Source organism: Podarcis liolepis, assembly GCF_965112155.1.
Source record: "Podarcis liolepis genome assembly, chromosome: 10".
NCBI classification, from domain to species: Eukaryota; Metazoa; Chordata; class Lepidosauria; order Squamata; family Lacertidae; genus Podarcis; species Podarcis liolepis.
The window spans coordinates 67,915,264-67,936,834 of record NC_139562.1 but is presented as its reverse complement, the minus strand read 5'-3'; the positions used below and the strand labels follow the sequence as shown (position 1 = coordinate 67,936,834).

Below are 21,571 nucleotides of genomic sequence, written 5' to 3'. Positions count from 1 at the left end.
TCTTCATGTGGGTTGGACCTGGTGGATCAATGGTGACATTTTAGAGTGAACCCCAGTCCTAAGTGATTGCCTTGTATTTACAACAGTGACAAAATGAGGTAACAGAAGCACTGGTTGACGCTGCAATGAAACAGAAAAAAGTTTCCCAAAGGTAACTTTCCTTCAAGAGCTAATAAAAACACTTCACCTATTTCTTACAAACATATAAATTATTTTATTTACAAAGCCATGTTACAAAAAATAATAATAATAATAAAGCAAAAACAAAATGTAACCCCAAAACAACAAAAAAAATACAATCGCTCACTAGAGAATATCTCCAGGCCTGGTGTTGAACTGTGGCAGTATCAGTCAGATACATGTTTGTTCTTTTTTCAAAACTGTAAGCCATAAAGTTTTATTATTTACACCTTACTTCCGACACAATTTTCACAAGCATGGAATGGGCTCTTTCTGATACTGCTAATACATAAAAGGTGCAGAACGAAGAATGAAAATACTTAGTGTTACAAAATATGGGCTTGTAGAAAAGAAACTGACTGTACACATATGGCATTTTCTTTTAGAATGATTGGACATGCTTTCTTCAAAAGTCTTCTGGAAAAAGATTCTAAAATCTGTAGTAGGAAAGCACAATACAGGAGGTGCAAAGTCATTTCTGTGCAACAGTTAATATTCCCCATGACTGACCAGCTATGCAAAACCCACAGAGTTTTGTTAAAGTGCCATGGGCCAACAGCATAACAAAATATAAGGTGTAAATAGAAAATTTTCTTTTTTCCCAAACAATAGTTCACTGAGAATCAGCAGTAACAGAATATGCTGTATAAACTATTCTCTACAAAGGTTGATCAGCGCTATGTACAATTGTTAACATTGATACAAAAGAAGGCATACAAGTTATCCGAGTCGCTTTTGTTTTTTTTTAATATGGCTGAAGGGCCTATGCATTGCGTATGTGTAACAACCAAAGCTTCTGAGCCTCTATTGCTGGAAACGAATCACAAAGTCTTCAGGCAAAGGTGGGAGGAAGGAAAAAGGAAAAGCAACTGTTGAATGAATGCTACACTAATAATACATTATAGGCTGGTCCAGTTCAAATCCTTTTTTTAAAAAAAAAACCAACCCCCTGCATTTCACTTTTCAGGCTGGACATTTTAGCACGTATAAAATCAATTGGTGATTTTTTTTTTAAAATGCAGGGGATTAAAAAAAAGTATGAGGTTTTTACTTGGTTTCCAAAATGCTTTCAGACCGATGCCACTGAAAATAAAAGGATACATACGTAAGCAGCAAAGAACACTCCCCAGTCCAGCTTCTTACATAACAGATGCACGTTAAGAGCTAAGGAATTCTTAACACGACTGAATTGTTCCTTCGGTCACTGAGTGACATTAATTCTCAGAAGCAGCCACTGAATCTCACCACCCCTGTTTCCCCTCTAGAAGTAGAAAACAGCAGTTCACTTATCAGATGGTGTTTTCTTACTGAGATTTTAAAACTCCTGCAGTTATACAACACAAAATAAATTAGTTTTTTTATAGATTAAAAAAAGTCAACAAGGCTCTGTTCCTACAACTGAAGACAAAAATTGTGCAAAAATAACAAAGATATGTACACTTTTTTCAGTCTGAAGAAATGTACAATAAAACCATAACTCAAAAGTACATGAAAAATATAAGCATTGCTTAAAACTTTCCTAAGTTTCATATTGTTCATGAAACTATTCCTGTCCCTTCCCAAATATAGCAAAACATAAATTACAAAATTAACACTATAAAATTTTACTTTAAGAATATCTTCTAATTTCCCCCCAAAGGGCCTAGCCATGTTTACAATTGTTAAACATTGTATAAGCTTTAAAAATTTCCTTAAGCCTTCCACCCCCCCAAAGTAAACGGCTTCCTGCCCCCTTGAGATGTAAATAAACCAGCATTTAAGTGCACTTTTAACACTGTAGAAATAAAAATTAACTGCTCTGTAGTAATTTTGCAGTACCCTAGTATTAGTAAGTTCCTGATTTCAAAATCTACCTTTATTTTTTTTTTAAAAGCAGTAATTCCTGTAAAACATTGTCAGTGCAATTCTAACTGATACAAATTCAGTATGCTCAGCTCCTGTCTTTTCAAAGAACAAATTGTTTCATTAAGGAAAACAGTAGTATAGATTCTTTGTGGAGGAAATTTTCACATGGCGCTCCTATTAATCTCACTGGGAACAAATTGAATAAACCCTTCAGTACATTGAGCAGATTAGGAATACCATCATCAACAAGAGGAGCTGCACACTGAAATCTCTGAACAACGTCAGTGAAACTTCTGGCCACACAGTTGTTAGATACTGCTGAGAAATGCACTAGGACAATAATAAATAATAAATACAGAAGTTACTGTAAATTTTAAACAACGAAGGGGTGTTTTAAATATAATATAACCACACATTGCATTATTTCGGAATGTTCACTGCTGTCATTTGTTGCAAGAAACAAAAAGGGGGAAATGCAACAATTTGCTTTTAAAAGCTTGAATCCGAATCAAACCAGATTGCACAGATCAGAGGCCGATGTGTATTGAAGAACTGAAATATGCCACAGTTTTATGTAGATTTAAAAACATTTGTTTTTTTTTTTTTAAAAAAACCCCACCAAAAATATTAAGTAAATTTTATCTGCAAGAGACAGAAAATAAAATAAGAAACCAGAGTAGGGCTGCTAAAACGAGAGAGATTATAGGCTGGCTGCTTTTCCTTGTTATGGAAGAGTCCTTATCCTACCAGTCCGGTTTAACGTCTTCTGGAAGAAAGATAAGAGTTGATTGTAAAACAATGCAACATTTTGCTCCACTACATGAACTTAATTAGCTACAAACCCCCAAATTTGGGATACCCTCCAAACTAGTGCCAAAGTTTTGCAGTCCTTTTGCAGTTGGAACCCCACATTTTGCAGCAACCCACTAAACTGAGTAATTCATGCTCAAACCAGAGGTCCTAGGTATCACCCCAAAACCCAACATACTACCAGTTTACAGAACCTTCCCGACAGTTGGCTAGGCAGAATTCTGACTTGCCAGACAGAGATGAGTGGCTTTATAAGAAGTACTGTAATGATTTAATGCAGGCTTCTAAACGTGTGCAGCTTCGGTAGTTTATATTAAAATCACTGGTCAACAAACTGGTTATATAACCACTTCAGGAAAATTTGTAAACTGCAACTCACTTGTTTGTTGTGCACTGGGCTCGGTGTACTTGAAGGACTGGACTGAGACAAAGCTACACTGCTATTTTTTCCAATCTGTAAGGTACAAACAGTATTCAGAAGGCAAGATGCAGAAACCATAGAGAACTGCCATAAAAGCAAGTGTACTCTCAAAATCTTTTGCTTCACTTAATCAAGGATCAGCAAACTTTTTCAGGAGCGGGCCAGTCCACTGTCCCTCAGACCTTGTGGGGGGCCGGACTATACTGGGGAGGGGGGAAATGAACGAATTCCTATGCTCTACAAATAACATTAAATAAAAGCACACATTCTACTCATGTAAAAACACCAGGCAGACCCCACAAATAACCCAGAGGTGTATTTTAAATAAAAGGACACATTCTACTCATGTAAAAACATGCTGATTCCCAGACCGCTCGCGGGCCGGATTTAGAAGGCGGTTGGGCCGGATCCGGCCCCCAGGCCTTAGTTTGCCTACCCATGATTTAACTCCCTATTAACATACTCTCATTTAAAAGCAATATGGAACATGTGGCTCTCATTTTCAGTAATGTATCATGCAGATGTCAGGCTATCCTGGGAAATGTTTGCGGCTGACCGTTGAGTAACTGCGGTATAAGAAACCAGGAAGTTGCCTCTGCAGCCAGGAGCGGAACGGGAGATGCAACCTTTGTTCAACCTCATTGCTCGCTCACAGGCCAACGGAGGCTGGCTGGAGTTGTGCATTACATTTGGACAGGAGGCTGACTGGGTGCTCCCTCAGCGGTTCACCACTGTGGGCATCCTGATACATCCTCCAGGCTGCTTTGCCCCTGCCAAGTCAGGGAAACAAGACCCGACAGACTCGTGAAACCCTTACCTGCCGAGAGATGGAGCTGTTTGGAGTATCTGGCACCGTAGGAATAAGGTTGGCAGTGCTCTTTTTGTGAACGCTATTCATACCAGGCATTTTAGTGATTTTACAGGCTTTGCTACTAGAACTAGAGTTTTTGCGTTTCTTCCCTTCCGATTTGTCAAAGCAAAGGGGGAGCGAGGACACGGCGTTGTGTGCTGTTAGGGAGTGGTCCCCTGAATGGTGGAGAAGGGAGGGCACAGACAAACCGGAAGAGTCAATACTGTTTACTACGATGCTCATGTGTTTCACTGAGTCTGCTGAGCTACTTGATAACGAAGTCCGTCCTCCTGAGGGCTCCGATTTGGCACTGAGTGGGGTTGTTCCATTGTTTGCATTGTGCACAGACAGACTGTTATAGGAAGATGTGGCCTGATAAGAGTTCAAGGTCGAGCTCGGGTTCAAGACGCAGTTCTTTTTGTGAGACCCTGAAAAGGAAGAGGAGGGGGACGAGGAAGTCTGCAAAGACAGCGAGGAAGAAGAAGAGGGCGGCCTTTTCTTTTTGTTACTAGAAGACTCATCACCGCGGCACGAGAGATCTCTAACTTTTGAGGATTTGCTGGTTTTCGTTTTGGATGGCTTGTGGGATGGGGGAGGGATAACCGCTGGCACAGGTGACATGGCCGACGGGGTCTTAAATGTCGAGTCTATAATACTCAGGCTGGCAGCCACGTGAGGGAACGCCGTAGTGTGCGACATAATGGAATTTGTATCCGATGCAGTCACAAAAGCCGCGTTGGACAACATGGCAGAAGTCATCAAGTAGGAAGAAGGTATTCTTGAACTGACGGGCGCCGAAGGAATATACACTGCACTAGGATTGCTGAAAGGTTGCAAAACCGATGCTGGAAAAGGGGTGGAGATATGTGCTGCTGGAGAGGGCATCGGACTATCCACCGCAGGAGGGATTTTCCTGTAACAGGAAAGAAAAAGAAATACTTTGAGGTTCGGGCACCTCCTAACTCAGCTCGCTACAAGGACTGAGCAATAAACACACACACACAAATAAGAATTATTGGATAGTTTTAATTTACCAGTTCCAATTCATTACATTTTGGGATTTATTTCCGGATTCTTGCAACTGGTCCTCCTCTTACTTCACACTGGACTGAGGGTATATGCCACTCAATCACGTATGCTCTCCCAACTTCCCTGCCCAGCCGTCTTGTGTGAAATTTCCTTCCATTCTTTTCTACTTACCAGTTAATCAGGAACGCTCCTAAACTTACTTTGATCAATTGAGTTTAATCTGGGTTCTCAAAAAGAAGCAACACCACAGTTGTGTTGTTAGTACTCAAATCATACACAGAACTGGGCCTGAACCACTCAAGTGTCAGAGTAGGTTTCCTAAGCAGTTAAGTCCTATTTTCCCCATTCTCTTGCCATCACCAGGAGACACTGCAGGGGATGGGAGATGTTGTTCACGCCTCCCCCAGCCACGTTCAGCCCTCCCTCCCAGGCAAGTTCCTTAAATTCACCAGACAATCTACTGCAATCCAAATAGCTTCAAATATAGAAGGACTATCATAAACATTAACAACCAATTAGTATTGGGATGTGCAAAGTTAACAGAAGACTATGTACCAAGTCTGACCCCCCAAAGTTCCAACTCTTGTACATTATTATTATTATTATTATTATTATTATTATTATTATTATTATTTATTGAATTTATATACCGCCCTATACCTGGAGGTCTCAGGGCGGTCATCAATAAATTACCACTAAAGAACAAGTGAGCCATGGTCCTTCAGGCAAATGTTACAAGTGACAACATCCAAGTTCAAGACATTGCAAATGGCAATCACAACCCCAATCTTCAGAAGTTCGCAGAGTTTGCTTTTAACGGCCCAGGCCCTGTGGGGGTCACACAGCGAACAAGGAAGAGGCACAAGATCTTCTGGCAATTTTCTATCCTATGGTCACAGTGGAGGCTTCATTAAACCATCAAGACAAATAGCCTCTGAGAGCCCTTATGAATTGGTATAAATCCCTTTAAAGCCATCTCTGCCAGTGGATATCACCACAGATTGTGGCAATGACACTGAATACATTGTGCAGAATACTTCTCTTTTGGGTGGGGGGGCTGCCCGGAATCTGTCAGGCCAATCAAGCTGGTTGAGTTGAGTATAGAACTTTGCTTGATCCACTTCTGAATACTATCCATAATGGTATAAACCTGTTATGTCTCTCATTCACATTTTTCCCTGGTTAAAACAAAGCAATACTGAACTCCAAACATTCTAACCTTTCCCCATGAAGAAGGTTCTCTAAACCTCTCGATTGTTTCTGCACCTTTTCTACCTCTACAGTCCTGTGTTTTTTTTTAGTTTCGTCAGAATCGAGTATATACACTTCCAGAGCTAACACTAAATTCATTAATTCTGGTAAATGAACCACCACAGCCACTAGACTCTAGAGGGCCGTGAAAACTTGTGTCATGGGCTTTTTAGACTCATCTATCCATGCACTATCTGAAACCAAAGGGGCCATAGGAGCCAACTTCTAGGGACCAAGGCCCCTTCAGCCCCTCCCCCAAAATAATATATTTGAGGGGGTTGCCCCCCCAAAGTTGATGGGCATTGCCATTCAAATGGGTGCATGCACTGTGTGCTGTGATCAATTATGCAGCACGGGGCTTACCTGCTCCCCCCCAAAAAAAAACACCCCTTTGAGGTGACAGATGTGAAATACATTGGCATTATTTTCTGCTCTCATACCCCACCCTTAGACCTGTAGGATAACATGAAAGCAGAAGCTGTTTACTTACCTCCACATCTGTGAGTTTAAGTGTCTTTCTACCATGGAATTCAGTGCTAGTCGAAAACGATCCCATCTTCTATCAAACACATAGTAACCTCTTCCCATCAAATGACTTCCAAATGAACAAAACTGGAAAGGATAAAGGGGAAAAGATATAGGGATCTTGCAAAAATCACAGGATGCTGCTGATCAATACATTGACTACAGAAGTTTAAAAGTGCTAACTAAAGAGGGATTAGTCTGCTATCTATTTGAGTCTAGTGAAAATAATTGTATTAGTAAATACCTATGGCTTTCTCCTTTTACCCCAAAACTTGATTTCATTTTCAGGTGATTTGGATGTATATCACTTTTGGTATCTGTAACTAACATCCCTAAATTTATGCTGCCGTAAATATATATATATATTGCGGTCTCTGGCTTGCTGTGCATGCATCCTCTAGTAAGATGCAAGTCATCACAAAACACAGCAGGGGAAAAGCCACAAATTGCATTAACATGTGCATTTGCAAAAGCTACAGCCTTAAATACTATAATTTTAGAGGATGTTATTAGCTTTATAATAGCTATTATCTTACTTTCACTCCTAGGTTATCTACCTGGTAAAAAAAGTATAATCTACTATTAGATTAAATGAGAAGGAATTTCACACAAATACACTAAAACAAAAAATATTCTTGAAATCAGAAGAGCTTCAAGGTATACTATAGGGAGCCAAGATTGCAAATTAGTTAAGGATCTTTGGACTTACTGTGAAATCATTCTTCTAAATCAGGCATTGGCAAACTCGGCCCTCCAGGTGTTTTGGGACTACAACTCCCATCATCCCTATCGAACAGGATCAGTGGTCAGGGATGATGGGAGTTGTAGTCCCAAAACACCTGGAGGGCCGAGTTTGCCTATGCCTGTTCTAAATACATCTAAAGATGACCTCAGGTGGGACTCGAGTTCCACCTGGTGGTTGAAGTCAGGAAGTGCTGTTCATTTGCAGAAGCTTCTGGGTATCACTTGAACCATATGGCTGGTTCTTTTATGACAAGCCATACAGAGAACAGAACACAAGACCAGTGGCAATAAGGCAAAAGACATAGACCGCTGCTCCTGGCTCTTCTTTCCTCCAACCCAGTGGTTGAGATGGGCATCAGATGGGGCCGCTGAAATCTCCTGAGGCACATTCATGATCCCAAAGGTGATGCTTCACCAAACCACCCTCAAGCTGGGAGGGGCAGGGGTCACTTGCATCTACATTAACCACAGAGGCCAAAACACAGCCTTCTGGTTTGGCAAGAGAGCTGTGTGCATCATTTAAGGAGGCACTTCTGCTTTTCCCTAATTGCTGCAAAACACTTTGCTTGGAGCTAAACAAGAGAAGACCCCCTGGAAAAGACCCTGATGTTGGGAAAGATGGAGGGCAGAAGGAGAAGGGGACGACAGAGGATGAGATGGTTGGACAGTGTTCTCGAAGCTACCAGCATGAGTCTGACCCAACTGCGGGAGGCAGTGGAAGACATGCGTGCCTGGCGTGCTCTGGCCCAGGGGGTCACGAAAAGTCGGACACGACTAAACGACTAAACAACAACAAAACAAGAAGTCTGGGGCACGACAGGTCTGCTGGAGACAGAGAAGGAAGAACGACTGGGGGCACAACCTTCACAAAGGGAAGAGCTTCTGTGAAGCAGGAAAAAGATGAAAATGGACACAGGTGACAAAGGGCTCTTTTATTATTACTACTTAAAGGCAAAAGGTAGGAATGGGAAAGCGGGGAAACCTCAGGAACTAGCCTAGGGAATGGATAGACAAACTGATATGAGAGAGAAAGAGAGAGAGAGTTTAATGGAAAATAGGCATCTAGATGAGCTCCATGGAAAACATATACACAAACCAAGAAGGGAACAAATGAGGAAAAATACACCTAAATTGAAGGAAGGAGGTAAAGTGCGTGCTCAACAAACACTCAAGGTGAAGCCAGAAACAGAAGAAGAAGAAGAGTTTGGATTTGATATCCCGCTTTATCACTACCCGAAGGAGTCTCAAAATGGCTAACATTCTCCTTTCCCTTCCTCCCCCACAACAAACACTCTGTGAGGTGAGTGGGGCTGAGAGACTTCAGAGAAGTGTGACTAGCTCAAGGTCACCCAGCAGCTGCATGTGGAGGAGCGGAGACGCGAACCCGGTTCCCCAGATTACGAGTCCACCGCTCTTAACCACTACACCACACTGGCTCTCAGAGTGGTCACAGAGTGAACTTTGGTCCAGGAGCATCTGCAAATGAATTTCTGCCTTCAATCACTAGGTGGAATTTCAAGTCTCACCTGAGGCCATCTTACATTCAGTTGTTTTTCAGTATTAATGGGCTGCCTTCTACCTGAAACACAAATCTATGTCCCTACTTTAACATCACTAAGGATAGAAGCAATTATATCTAAGGAAAGCAAGGTCCATAAATAGCAACACCCTAGAGGTCCTGGGCCCTAAGGAAGTTAGATTAGCTTCAACCAGAGCCAGGGCCTTATCAACACTGGCTCCGGCCTGGTGGAACGCTCTGTCTCATGAGACCAGGGCCCTGCAGGATCTGATTTCTTTCCGCAGGGCCTGTAAGACAGAGTTGTTCCGCCTGGCTTTTGGCTTGGAGCCAATTTGATTCCCTCCCTCTTTCTTTTTTCTTTTCCTTCTCCTCCTGCAATGAGGCTACATTTTAATATTTCAATGTTTCAATATTTTAATGTTGTATTTTAATTTTGTTAAGCTGTAATCATTCAACTTGTTTTTATTATTGCTTGTAAGCTGCTCTGAGCCCGGCCTTGGCTGGGGAGGGCGGGGTATAAATAAAAATTATTATTATTATTATTATTATTATCTGCACGTTCACAGCTTGTGGTCTGTATCATTCAACATGACTGACTGATCTGCAGCAATGCAACGGTACAGTTGGGTAGACTGACGTTGGCATACAAAGTTTGAGCAGCGTTGGGCAGGGCAGCTTACCAACTTGGGAGACCTCAGATCAGGGATGGAGAACCTGAGAACCTCCAACATTGTTGAATTCCAGCTCCCATCAGCCCAGACAACATGGTCATAGAATCATAGAATCCTAGAGTTGGAAGAGACCACAAGGGCCATCGAGTCCAACCCCCTGCCAAGCAGGAAACACCATCAGAGCACTCCTGACATATGGTTGTCAAGCCTCTGTTTAAAGACCTCCAAAGAAAGAGACTCCGCCACACTCCTTGGCAGCAAATTCCACTGTCGAACAGCTCTTACTGTCAGGAAGTTCTTCCTAATGTTTAGGTGGAATCTTCTTTCTTGTAGTTTGGATCCATTGCTCCGTGTCCGCTTCTCTGGAGCAGCAGAAAACAAACTTTCTCCCTCCTCAGCTGGTCAGCTGTGAGGGGTGGTGGAACACCAGCACCATCTGGAGGTTCACAGGTTCCTCACTCACCCTTGCCTTTGATTATGAATTACAAAGTAAATTAGGACATGCCATGGAAGAGTTGGGTGGAGAAAGTCAGTATCAAGAGAGAGGGCTACTTCTGGAAAAGAACCCAGCACAGGTCATTTAGCCTGGGGAGTAGATTCACTTTCTAACAGCCTTGCCTCTGTATGTTGGTGAATAGCTGGAGTGGGATGCTCAAACAAATCAAGGTTACTCCAGGATCTTAGGTTTGGGTGTAATGACAAACCATGGTACCAAGCCACCATTCATAAGCCAAGCAATCATGAGTTCAAATGGTGGCTTGTTAAAATCCAAACCATGGTTACTTGCTCAGAGCAGGTTCAAATGTTTAGGCAAATCATACTTAGGTTAAGCAAACCATGGTTTAGCATTACATGCAAACACAGCCAGTTTGTTAATAAGATGTGTCTTTATATAACACACATGCTTTCAGCAATGAGGTACTTCTTTCGTAAGTGTATACAGCCAGTCACAAATGTCAGCAATGAACAGGGTTACTGGAGATAAAAAGACATACCCCAAGAGGTCGAGGATGGTGTCCGGAATAGTGACAGTCTAACTTCTCAGATTCTTCGGATCCCTCCACTTCGCCTTCATCACTAGATAATCTGCTAGGCAGATCTCCTCCCATAGAAGGCAGAGGCAGTTCTGGAGCATAACCACCATGGTTTGAAGAACTAGTGCTATTTATGCTGTTTGCAGAGGAAGGCCTAAGAGGGTAAAATGACCAACACAGGGTTCAAACTCCACAACTACCTTCCTAGCTAAAAGGAAACTTACAGTAGGATACTGCAACACATACTTATGCTGGAGTATATGTCACCATGCTCAATAAAACTTATTACATCCTAAGCATGTTTACGATGGAAGCCTTATACAACTAACTCACAACTTGCACACATTTATCTTGTGTGCATTCAGCTTTACACACTTTGCAAAAAATAAAATAAACGGGGGATGGGCTTACAGGAAAAAAGACGTTGGCAATCCCACCCACCATTGAACCCAATGTGTTTTGACTATACACAATTTGGCTTTCCGCGCTATCTCCTGAACGTAACTCCCACTAAGTGGAGAGTCACCTGTACTACAAACACATTAAGTAAGCAGTAAGTCCCTCTGAATTCTTTGTTACTGACTTCTGAATAAATGTGCATAGGATTGAGCTGTGTGCGTTTCAATAAACTCTGCACATAAAAACCTTTTACAAAAATCCATCTTCAAAATGGCATTAGTATTGAAACATTAAATGCATTACTGCTAGACAGAAAGTTTGGATCGGAAAATAGACATTTCCTACAGAAAAGGAGAAGATACAAAATGCTGCAACATTCAATGCCCGCACTATACAGAAAGCACAGAAGCTTTTGAAGTATAGTATGATGTTGATATCAGAAATTTAGAAGGGCTTGAAGTCTGCAGGGACTTTTATCAGGAACTGAATTGCAGAATTCTCAATGAAATTCAGAATGGAACCTGATCATTTCCTACTTCATTAAAAAGGCGCAACTTTCAAGCCCTGATTGTGGAAAGCAGTTGGAAAACAAGTTCCTGGTTCTTGCTAGAGTCCCCTCAGTCTCTAAAATTTTGCACTGCACACGAGGTGTGTGTATGTGTGTGTGTACACACACACACACAAAATAAATAAATATGATTTCCATAATTTATCCACGCCACTGTATTTGAGCTTGCTCATATCATAATTTGGCATTTCCCTGGGCCCACTACTTCCTGTGGAAATGCTCACTGAATGCCAGAATCCTGTGCCCATTTCCACTTACCTAGGAAATGCTGAATTGGGCAGTCTTGATTTTGCAGGCGACGTTCCTTTGGGCTCTTGCCCAGAGTTCACTGATGTTCCCGACGGAGCGTCTTGGACTAGCACAGGCTGGGGCTGATGAGTTTCCCTTATACATTGCGGATGCTCCTTGTCTTTTGCGACTTCTTTTTCCCGCGATCGAGCTTTGTGTTCAGCTAAGAGAATGTCAAACTGTTTTTTACGGCCTGGAACTGCTCGCCGGTGATTAAGTGAATGAGTCTAAAAAAATAGGGTAGTTGAAATTTTTTTGGGGGGGTGTAAATATAAAAATCAATTAAAATATTAATCTAGAAGATAGCTAGAAATATTTGACTGATCATTGATTTTATGACAAGACAAAACCGTTCTTCTATACAGGTTAGTTCACCTGTCCTCGGAGGCACATACAGTTTAATGAAACATTATTTTGGTGATAAGAAAACTTTCCATGAAAACACTCTACACATTAGTAGCATAAACAGAGCATTGTGGTTTTAAAAAATGGGGGTGTGAATATAAAAACAGTTAGAATATATTAATCCAGGAAATAGCACAAGTTCCATGATGTCACTGTGTAAATTAATTGCAAACCAGACCTGGAAATTGCATTCTCTGTACCTTCAACATAAATGTTCAATAGCTTTTCATCTACAAGTTTGTTTATTATTTATACACCAGTTTTAAAAAGTCCTCAAAGCAGTTTACAAAGAGAATAAAACCAAACCAAAAAAGAAAAAAAGAACTCTTTAATTCATTCAAAACAAAGTTGCAGGAATATTTTCCTTTTGTTTTTAAATGAATGGGTAGAAAGCAGGTGTTCTTGTCTTTACAAAAGGCAATATATCCTAAAGAGATGGGTTCTCAGTTTGGGTCAATCAGTCAAAAATAATATTTTCTTTACTCTGAAAAGGGAGCTGCAATGCTGAAGTCACTCAGATGCACTCTGACTTTTCCACATTTCTTAAAAGGGAAGGCAAATATTACTATTCTCCCCTACCCCTTTGTAATCTGTTAAATTATGGCCTTAAAAGGATTTTCCTTAGCTAAGGGAGTAAGTTGTCATATATGACAAACAGCTCAGATACGTCTGTGTGCTTCAACCCTTTAATTGGAAACCACCAAACTGGATATTCCTGGTCAGATAACGTTGGTCTGGGCTTTGGAGGCCTGAGTTTGGGAGCTCCTCCAGTGAGACAAGCTCCTTTCTGTCCTCCCCAGTACTGAGAAGAGACAGGGAGATGCTTACTCCACTTAAAGGGATTTTTGTTTGGTTCCTCTTGCTGTCCCTCCTTGCACTCCAATGCCTGAAACCTGCCATTAAATGCCTTGTCAGCCTCCCTTACTCCTCCAGTCATCAACACTTCATCCAGTATCAAGTGCTTAACCCCTATGCATTAGCTACGAAAAGAAAAAAAGATAAAGCCTATCCATAAATGAGGACTGCACTACTGCAGAACTATTGTTTTCATTCATTCATTCATTCATTCATTCATTCATTCATTCATTCATTCATTCATATGTTTGGCAACGAATAACCACGGTGACCAAAATCACCCTTTTGATTTAATATGGAGTTGCTCTTGCTATTTAAAAATACACGACGTATTAGAATGACCTTTATACATTAGTAAAAATGTCAGTCACGGCAAAGCATTATAGATATTTAAATTAACAAGAAAACTACCTTGCAGGTGAGTGATCTTGTGCAGGGTTTCTTTGTCTCAGGATCCAATACTCCACAATGTTTATTTGGGTCAAACTCTCTTTCTGTTTGAAAATAATAATTGTAATAAAGTGAGAGGGTTTTCTCCCTTTTTTATAAAAAAAAAACCTTAGCATGTTTAAAGTGACATGAAACAAAAACTAAATACACTTTAATGGTGCAGATGAGAATAAATATATAAAGATATTGTACTTTTCCTGAACACATTCTGGTTTTTAGCATACCTACATCAAGGTATGATGCTTGCAGACAACAGATTCACAGACACTTCACTCTCACACAGAAACTTAGCAAGATTCCTATCTAGTTAGTAACAAAGCTACTTTCTCTGTTCCGCTCTGCTTCTTGAACTGAAGCTTGAAAACGACCCCACCAGCATCACCTACCCCTTAACAGCAGAGCATTTAATGTAGCAAAGGGAACGGCTGGTGCAGGCCTGCTTTCCATACTGTTCTTGTGTAACGGATGGATTTATTAGCACTTCACTAAGCTCAATATGAAATGTAATGAAAGACCTGGAGGAAGACAGATCGATGGAGGTTGCAGGCTTCTTGCTATGGGCGTAGGTGTGCAGAACTCTCGTACCTGTTAGAAGGCATGTGAAACTATTCTTTTCCTTCCCTCCATTTCCTGTGGCTTGGACAAAACGAGCATCTTGTCCCAACTGCTCTATCAGAAAAGTTATGGGCTACTCATACTCTTAGGATCAAAGCAATGGGCAGTCATCCTGTTTTGGTTACACTTGCCTTGGGCTAGATCAGGGCTGACAACAGTTTTCGATCAGCTCCCATGCAGTAGCTTACCTGTTCACTCTTCCATCCAGGCAAAACGTTTTACAGAGCCAGGAATAGGGAACCTCTAACTTCCAGATGTTGTCTAACTACAGCTCCCATCAGGAATGCCAGCTTGGCCCAGTGACTGTGGGTGCCCAGGGCCTTGGGTGCCATGCAGTGTGCATGGCCCTGGCACCAAAATTTGTGGGTGCCCGGCTCCTTCATGGGGACTTTTGTCGGTGCCCCAAGGCGCCAGGGAGTTGGCACCTATGGCTCCCATCATCACTGCCTGTACTGGTCAACGGGAGTTGAAGAAAATTAGCGTTTGGTAGAGCCATAGGCTCCCCACTTAAGGTCAAGGATTGGACCCAATCTGCATGCACAAAGACATCATCAAACATGAAAAAGTGTTTCCCTAATACAGAACAGTGTTTAGATCCTGCCATTTAAACAAAGCACAACACTAAATTTAAGTATGTGCCTCTCAAGGTATGTCCTTCAAAAACAGAACAGACATGCCCCTTTCTCAATCTGCAAAGGTCAGATGATTCTGTATTTCTGATCAAAGCATGAGTGGTGAAATTTATGGGATCAGAAGACTTTCCCACAATAAAATGCGTCATTTTTACTATTACATAACAGCCAAGAATATGATAAGAATTCTCAGAGGATCATTTCTTACCAATTTCTTGCCACTTGCAACTTTTGGCAGACTGCATGTTAAAGGTCTAGCATTAGCTCTTACGAATGGTTGCAAACACTCCTGAATATGGCATAATTATGCACTAATTACAAAGATCTTTCTTGTGTTTATTTTGTTCTATTTCTCCACCAAGGTTTTTTTTTTTTTTTGTTTCATTTTTAATGTCAGGAGAAAAGCATACACCATAGCATGCTCATTTGGATGCGATTGCAAGCTATGGTTTGCCCAAAACTGAAGTCAGTGAGGGAACTGGAGTGCATGAGGGACAAGGGAACATGCAAGCCCAAGACTTGCTCATGTAATGCCAGATCACAGTTTGGTATTACATGTTTAACAGGTCATTTAATTGTGCTCCCTTACTAACTGTGGTAAACATACGTTCCCAACTTTGCTTTCTGACATTCTTTAAAATATTGTTCTGCCCTTCATCTTGTCTCGGTTACACATACCCAACTCCTTCAGCCTTTCCTTACATGACTTGCCTGCTGGACCTTCTGTCACCCTCATCACAGAATCCTCTGAACTTTTCCTCTTTGTTGACAATGTTCTTTCATTGTGGCACCTAGTGCGGAACACCATACTCCAATTGGGGACCAGCCAATGCTGAGAAAGAGGATACTATTCATTTACTCCGTATACCATACCACTCACAGCCTTTACTATCAAACCAACATTGCCTCTTCACTATCATCCCTGGGCAGAGGATGTTGTAAAGTGTACTTAAACTGAGAGAAACATGGAGAGGTATTCTCAGATGAGTGTTCCACAACTGGGGAACTCCTCCTGTCGGCCTATTAAAATTTGAGTCTGTAAGATACCCGTTTCAAGTAACCTACAGCTATACTTCAGCTGGTGGGTCAGGACCCACAACTAAGTCAGAGTAAGAGAAGAGATGAGCGTCGCAACCCCAGAGTCGTCCACGACTGGACCTAACGGTCAGGGGTACTTTTACCTTTAAGAGAAGGTGACTCTCACTGTTTGCACTAACATCCAAACACATGCATGGTAAAAAATTAAGAAGAGACCCCCCCTAATCATGAAAGTTGGGGCCAAAAATGAGTGCCAGATCTGTGATGCAAGTACTATGCAACACATAATAAAGTCTAGGAGGACAGGAAGCTGCTATTATTAGACTAATGCTATGGTGGGAAGTTTTTTCTTAGAACATCTATATAACTATGCTAATACGAATGTGTACATTCAAATACCTATCAAACCAATTACTGTTTAGTATTTCTAAGGTATTAATAAAACGTGCCAAATAACCATTAATGTTCAAATACAATCTTTCAATGTTCTTTTATTGCACAGGCCTGCTAAAAGTCAATTCTTTGAGAAAAATAAAACTTCCTGGAAAGCTTTTCACTCATTTCATAGAAGCATCACAGTGCTGAATGACAAGGGCACACAGTCTTGAGCCAAATGCCCCTGTTGCTGCCTTTGAACTAAACCACTAAAATGAGATAATGAAAACTATACATATACGAAGTAATCTGAATTGTCTGCTAGAAAGACAGCATCCATATTTGTGCATTTCCCATTTATTTGATCTCTCATTAGGGAGTTTGCAGTTGGGCTTGTCCAATTGCAAAAAGACACTGCAGCTTTGAAGCAACATGCATAGATTCATAATAACACAAAGCATCTGGATAATCAAAGGGGGTGAGTGGATAACTTCCTTTGTACAAGAGCTAGTATTTCAGCACACACAAATTTCTCCAGAATTGTAGTTTCTCTCCCATAATGTTAAGCGCTAATACTTTACTCAGGCATTGTGTACATTTCTCCCCCAACATTTGAACAAAGATGACTTGATTGTTCAGCATTGCTTTCTCACCTCAAATGTTTCTTAATTCTCATTTATTTTTCTTGCTCACACAACTCTCAATTCTAGACTTGCATCACTATAAGATTCTATTTTCTGGTCCTCCTATTTCTGACCTTTGTCCTACTCTCAGTTCCTTTCTTCACTTGAATTGCTCTGAATATTCTCCCTTTTCCTCTTGTTTCGATTTACCACTAACTTTCTTGCTTTCAAGCATCTTCGTACCTTTGGACCGCTACACCTTTCCTATTTCTCCTTCTTCCACCACATTCTCCACTCTCCCATTAACCTTCCTTCTTAAATCTATCCCTTTCCTCCGGAGGCCCACTGTATGTTCCTTCCTTTTTAAAAAACCAACCCGTTGAAAATAATCATTTCCTAAGCGTCCCATGGTTACTCCTCCTTTCCCATCCTCTATTCCTTTCTCTTGTTCTATTCCTTATCTTGCAAGTCTATCATGGCTACGAACCCAGAGCCAATGATTATCTTTACTTTTCAAATTTTATGCATTGTCCAGATTTTAAGCGCTGAAAACAAACAAAACACATTTTTAAAAAATCACATTCTTTCCTATATCATGGACCAAATGGAATTGTACAAGCAACATTCCTGCAATAGAAGGCGTTCTATCTTCTGGTCACCATCAGTGCACATGAAATGATCTTTACTTCTTTAAGTTTTTAGGAGTACAGTAATAAGTCAACAGTTAGTAGTTTATACAGTGCATGGTTGCCAGTTGAAATGCAATGAGCAAAGCTATGTGTCATTACAGCAAGCCTTTGTTCTAACAAAGGCATGAATATTCACATGAAGGGAATGCTGACAAATGAGACAAGTAAAGGACACCTACCTTTATCCAAGAGAGAAGAAGTAGTAGCATTTCTCATTTGTGCAACCAATTGCTTTTTTTTTGCTTGTTCAAATTTGGGAACATTGGGTTAGTTCCAGAGGTTCCCGCCTTCCACTGGGGCAAGGCAATATTCAGATCCAAATCCATTTTATTTAAAAACCACTGAAGGGAAGAGCAGCCAATAGCCTTCTTTATGAGATAATCCTGTTTGATTTTTACAGAATTTGTTCCTTAGTTCTCTCCTACGTTATATTAGGTAAAGGACCCCTGATCATTAGGTCCAGTCGTGACCGACTCTGGGGTTGTGGCGCTCATCTCGCTTTATTGGCCGAGGGAGCCGGCGTACAGCTTCCGGGTCACGTGGCCAGCATGACTAAGCAGCTTATGGCGAACCAGAGCAGCGCACAGAAATGTCGTTTACCTTCCTGCCAGAGCGGTACCTATTTATCTACTTGCACTTTGACGTGCTTTCGAACTGCTAGGTTGGCAGGAGCTGGGACCGAGCAACGGGAGCTCACCCTGTCACAGGGATTCAAACCGCCAACCTTCTGATCAGCAAGTCCTAGGCTCTGTGGTTTAACCCACAGCGCCACCCACATCCCCTACGTTACGTTTTGCAAAATTAAGAAATAATACCAGAACACCAATATAAAGTGTGAGGCAAGTTGTGCTTCGGTATTGACGCATAAACAGATTTGACATGTGGGCCGAGATCACCATTATGTAAATAATAGCTATGGGATATAATAAATAGCAACAAGCGCTACTAACGAAGAATGATGGGATCTCATCAAGTCATGCTACAATGCTACTTACCTGAAACTCTCTTGTAAGACTTGTTACTGTTTTTAGTGCCATTTTGGTGTTTCTTGTCTATTGATGGAGCTATGACGCCTTTGCCATTCAAAATCTTTTCTGGCGATGGTGGCACCGATTTACATGTCAAAGCAGATTTAATTGGAGCGGATGTGGTAGATGAAGAGGCCGAGGAGGTGGAGCTGGTGGTAGTGGTTGCAGAGTTCATTTTAACATTGGCACCATCTGCCTTCACTAGGTTAGGAATTTTCTCTAGACTGACTACGGGAACAGGAACACTGAAACACCAAAGAGAAAGTCTTCAAGATGTGTTTTCTGCACCATGCGACATATAGTCTCTCAACTTCCTTCCATGCTTGGTTTCACATTACAGCCACTAACCCTGGAATTAACCTAAAACCGGCACATTTAGTTATACTGTTTATTAACATGTGCGCATACTATTTTCTTAATGGCCACTTCTAAACACAAAAATATAAGTGGTGGGATATATATGTATTTTTAAAAACCTATCTGTACTTGTTTTAAAAAATGTTTTCTCTTTGATTATTATTATGCCTACTCTTGAGATAGTGTAAATTTATAAGGCTTACTGGCTGTATAGTGCAGGCCTCTATCACAGGGAATAAAGGTAAAGGTAAAGGGACCCCTGACTATTAGGTCCAGTATTGACCGACTCTGGGGTTGCGGCGCTCATCTCGCTTTATTGGCCGAGGGAGCCGGCATACAGCTTCCGGGTCGTGTGGCCAGCAGGACTAAGCCGCTTCTGGCGAACCAGAGCAGCGCACGGAAACGCCATTTACCTTCCTGCCGGAGCGGTACCTATTTATCTACTTGCACTTTGACGTGCTTTTGAACTGCTAGGTTGGCAGGAGCAGGGACCGAGCAACAGGAGCTCACCCGATTCGAACCGCCAACCTTCTGATCGGCAAGTCCTAGGCTTTGTGGTTTAACCCACAGCGCCACACACGTCCCATCACAGCGAAAAAAAGGAGTCAAAAGAATATTAACGTTTTCAAATTTATCATCCAAACTAAAGTGTTTGATAGACAGAAGAGAAGTCTTAAAAGATTTTAATGGCATGCTTTTAAATATTGTCACAGCATTTAATAAATCTAACGGACCCTGAAATAGAGGACCAGAACGGAACCCCTGTGCAAAATGATTGCCACCTGTATTTCAGTTCCAAACTACTGCAAAATGTGGTACTGGGCACAAAATCAGACTCTCAAAATTGTAAGTCCTATGACTACAGAGACCTTTACTCTGTAGAAGACTATGTACACTGATCGTATTATAATAACAGATTCAGTGTTTCATTAATTAAAAAAAAGTTTTCAGACACTGTAGTGACAAATACATATTTTGAAGTGGAACTGGCAGAAGTATACAAAGCAAGCCAGAAGGATCATTGCACTCAGCTTTAAGTTCTCCTCGCTCCATTATAGTCTTGTTGCTTTATTATATTATTACCATACTAAATTTCACTTTCTGATCTCAGTCAAACTCAGAAGTAGCTTTCACACACAACACTAAAAACACATTTAGCTAATGTTGCTGATACAGGAGAAAAAGAAAAAAGGAAACTGGCATTTTTTAAGATCTTCATTGTAGGCCATTCTTTGGGTGCCCCAGCTTTTACTGGTTAGACCGGAAACCTACTGCCTAGCCAATGGAAAACTATGGTAATAGACACTGGCATTGTGAATAATTTGTGTTGATTTCAGTGCCAAATTAAAACTAACTTATTTCGAAGGCTTTATAACCAAGGCTTTTCTGTTTTATAGTTATCTTGCTGATATTTTACTTATTATTATTATTATTATTATTATTATTATTAATCATTAATTATTTATATTATTATTTAGAGATGTGCTTTAAGTACACTTATGTTAACCGCCTTGCACACTGCCCAGTGAAAAGGGAAAATACACTGAAACAGACACAAACATTTAAAAACCCAGCGTACAGTTTAACCAATACAGATTTTACATCCACGTATGAGATTTGGTAAATGTGCCATAAGTCAAAATAGCCTGAATCATCATGTATCATTAGTACATTGCGAAGATATTTGATTGCCAAAAATATTTCACAATCAAAATTCTGGCCAATACCTTTTGTAAAATTTCACATTAAAGTTAGCTTGTTGTAAGAAATGTTTAACCTGGTTGCTTTAAGAACTTGAAAAGGGCATTCAATTTTTCCCCTTTTAAAATACCAATTCCTTTTTTTGTTGTTGTTATTCTTGTTTTCAGTACTTCAGAAGTATAAATACAGAGATAGAGATGTAGTCATAGGCAGAACGATAGCATGAAGCTCCATGCCTCTCTTGTCTCATGCATCAATATGCTCTCCTTTGCCTTCAACCCATATTATCTTTCTCCATGTCACGATACGCTATTCTTTCATTCATGGAAGATTTTCTACGTGCAGCATCTGTCCTGTGTTTACCAGTTTTTAAATTTCTCTACAGTTGGAAATGAGGGCTGTTGCTCCTTTAGTCACATGATGAGAGAATATTCACTGTGTTCCAATCTGTGCAGAATTTTAAAGGAGCCCAACACAGAAAATTTAGCAGAAGTGCTGTCAGGCTATCACTGCATATGAGGCCCTATTCTATCATATCAAGATGGTTAAACCAGCTCTGGCTGTGTTTTAGCATCCGTTGTTGGGTGCTGGAATTTAATTATAATGGAGTTACTGTCATAGCTAACTTGTATCAGCAAAGTACATCTCTACAATAAACATGATGGCATA

The 21,571-nt window shown here is 40.9% G+C and overlaps 1 protein-coding gene across 9 annotated transcripts in view; it reads right to left on the bottom strand.

Annotated features, from left to right (window-relative positions):
• Positions 1-190: 190 nt before the first annotated feature.
• The window catches only part of ATXN7L1 (ataxin 7 like 1), a 70,398-nt gene continuing 49,017 nt past the window's right edge, over positions 191-21,571 (bottom strand). For 5 of the 9 annotated variants that reach the window (XM_083463940.1, XM_083463942.1, XM_083463944.1 and 2 more), the window contains 8 exons: positions 18,812-19,089; positions 13,806-13,888; positions 12,105-12,361; positions 10,841-11,033; positions 6,877-6,998; positions 4,074-5,019; positions 3,215-3,289; positions 191-2,791 (listed from right to left, as the gene is read on the bottom strand). In XM_083463940.1, the coding sequence (XP_083320066.1) occupies positions 2,750-2,791; positions 3,215-3,289; positions 4,074-5,019; positions 6,877-6,998; positions 10,841-11,033; positions 12,105-12,361; positions 13,806-13,888; positions 18,812-19,089 (1,996 nt within the window). In that variant the 3' untranslated portion in view covers positions 191-2,749. Of the gene's footprint in view, positions 2,792-3,128; positions 3,290-4,073; positions 5,020-6,876; positions 6,999-10,840; positions 11,034-12,104; positions 12,362-13,805; positions 13,889-18,811; positions 19,090-21,571 lie in introns of those variants that run through there. The other 4 variants (XM_083463941.1, XM_083463943.1, XM_083463947.1 and 1 more) reach the window with 2 other exon arrangements.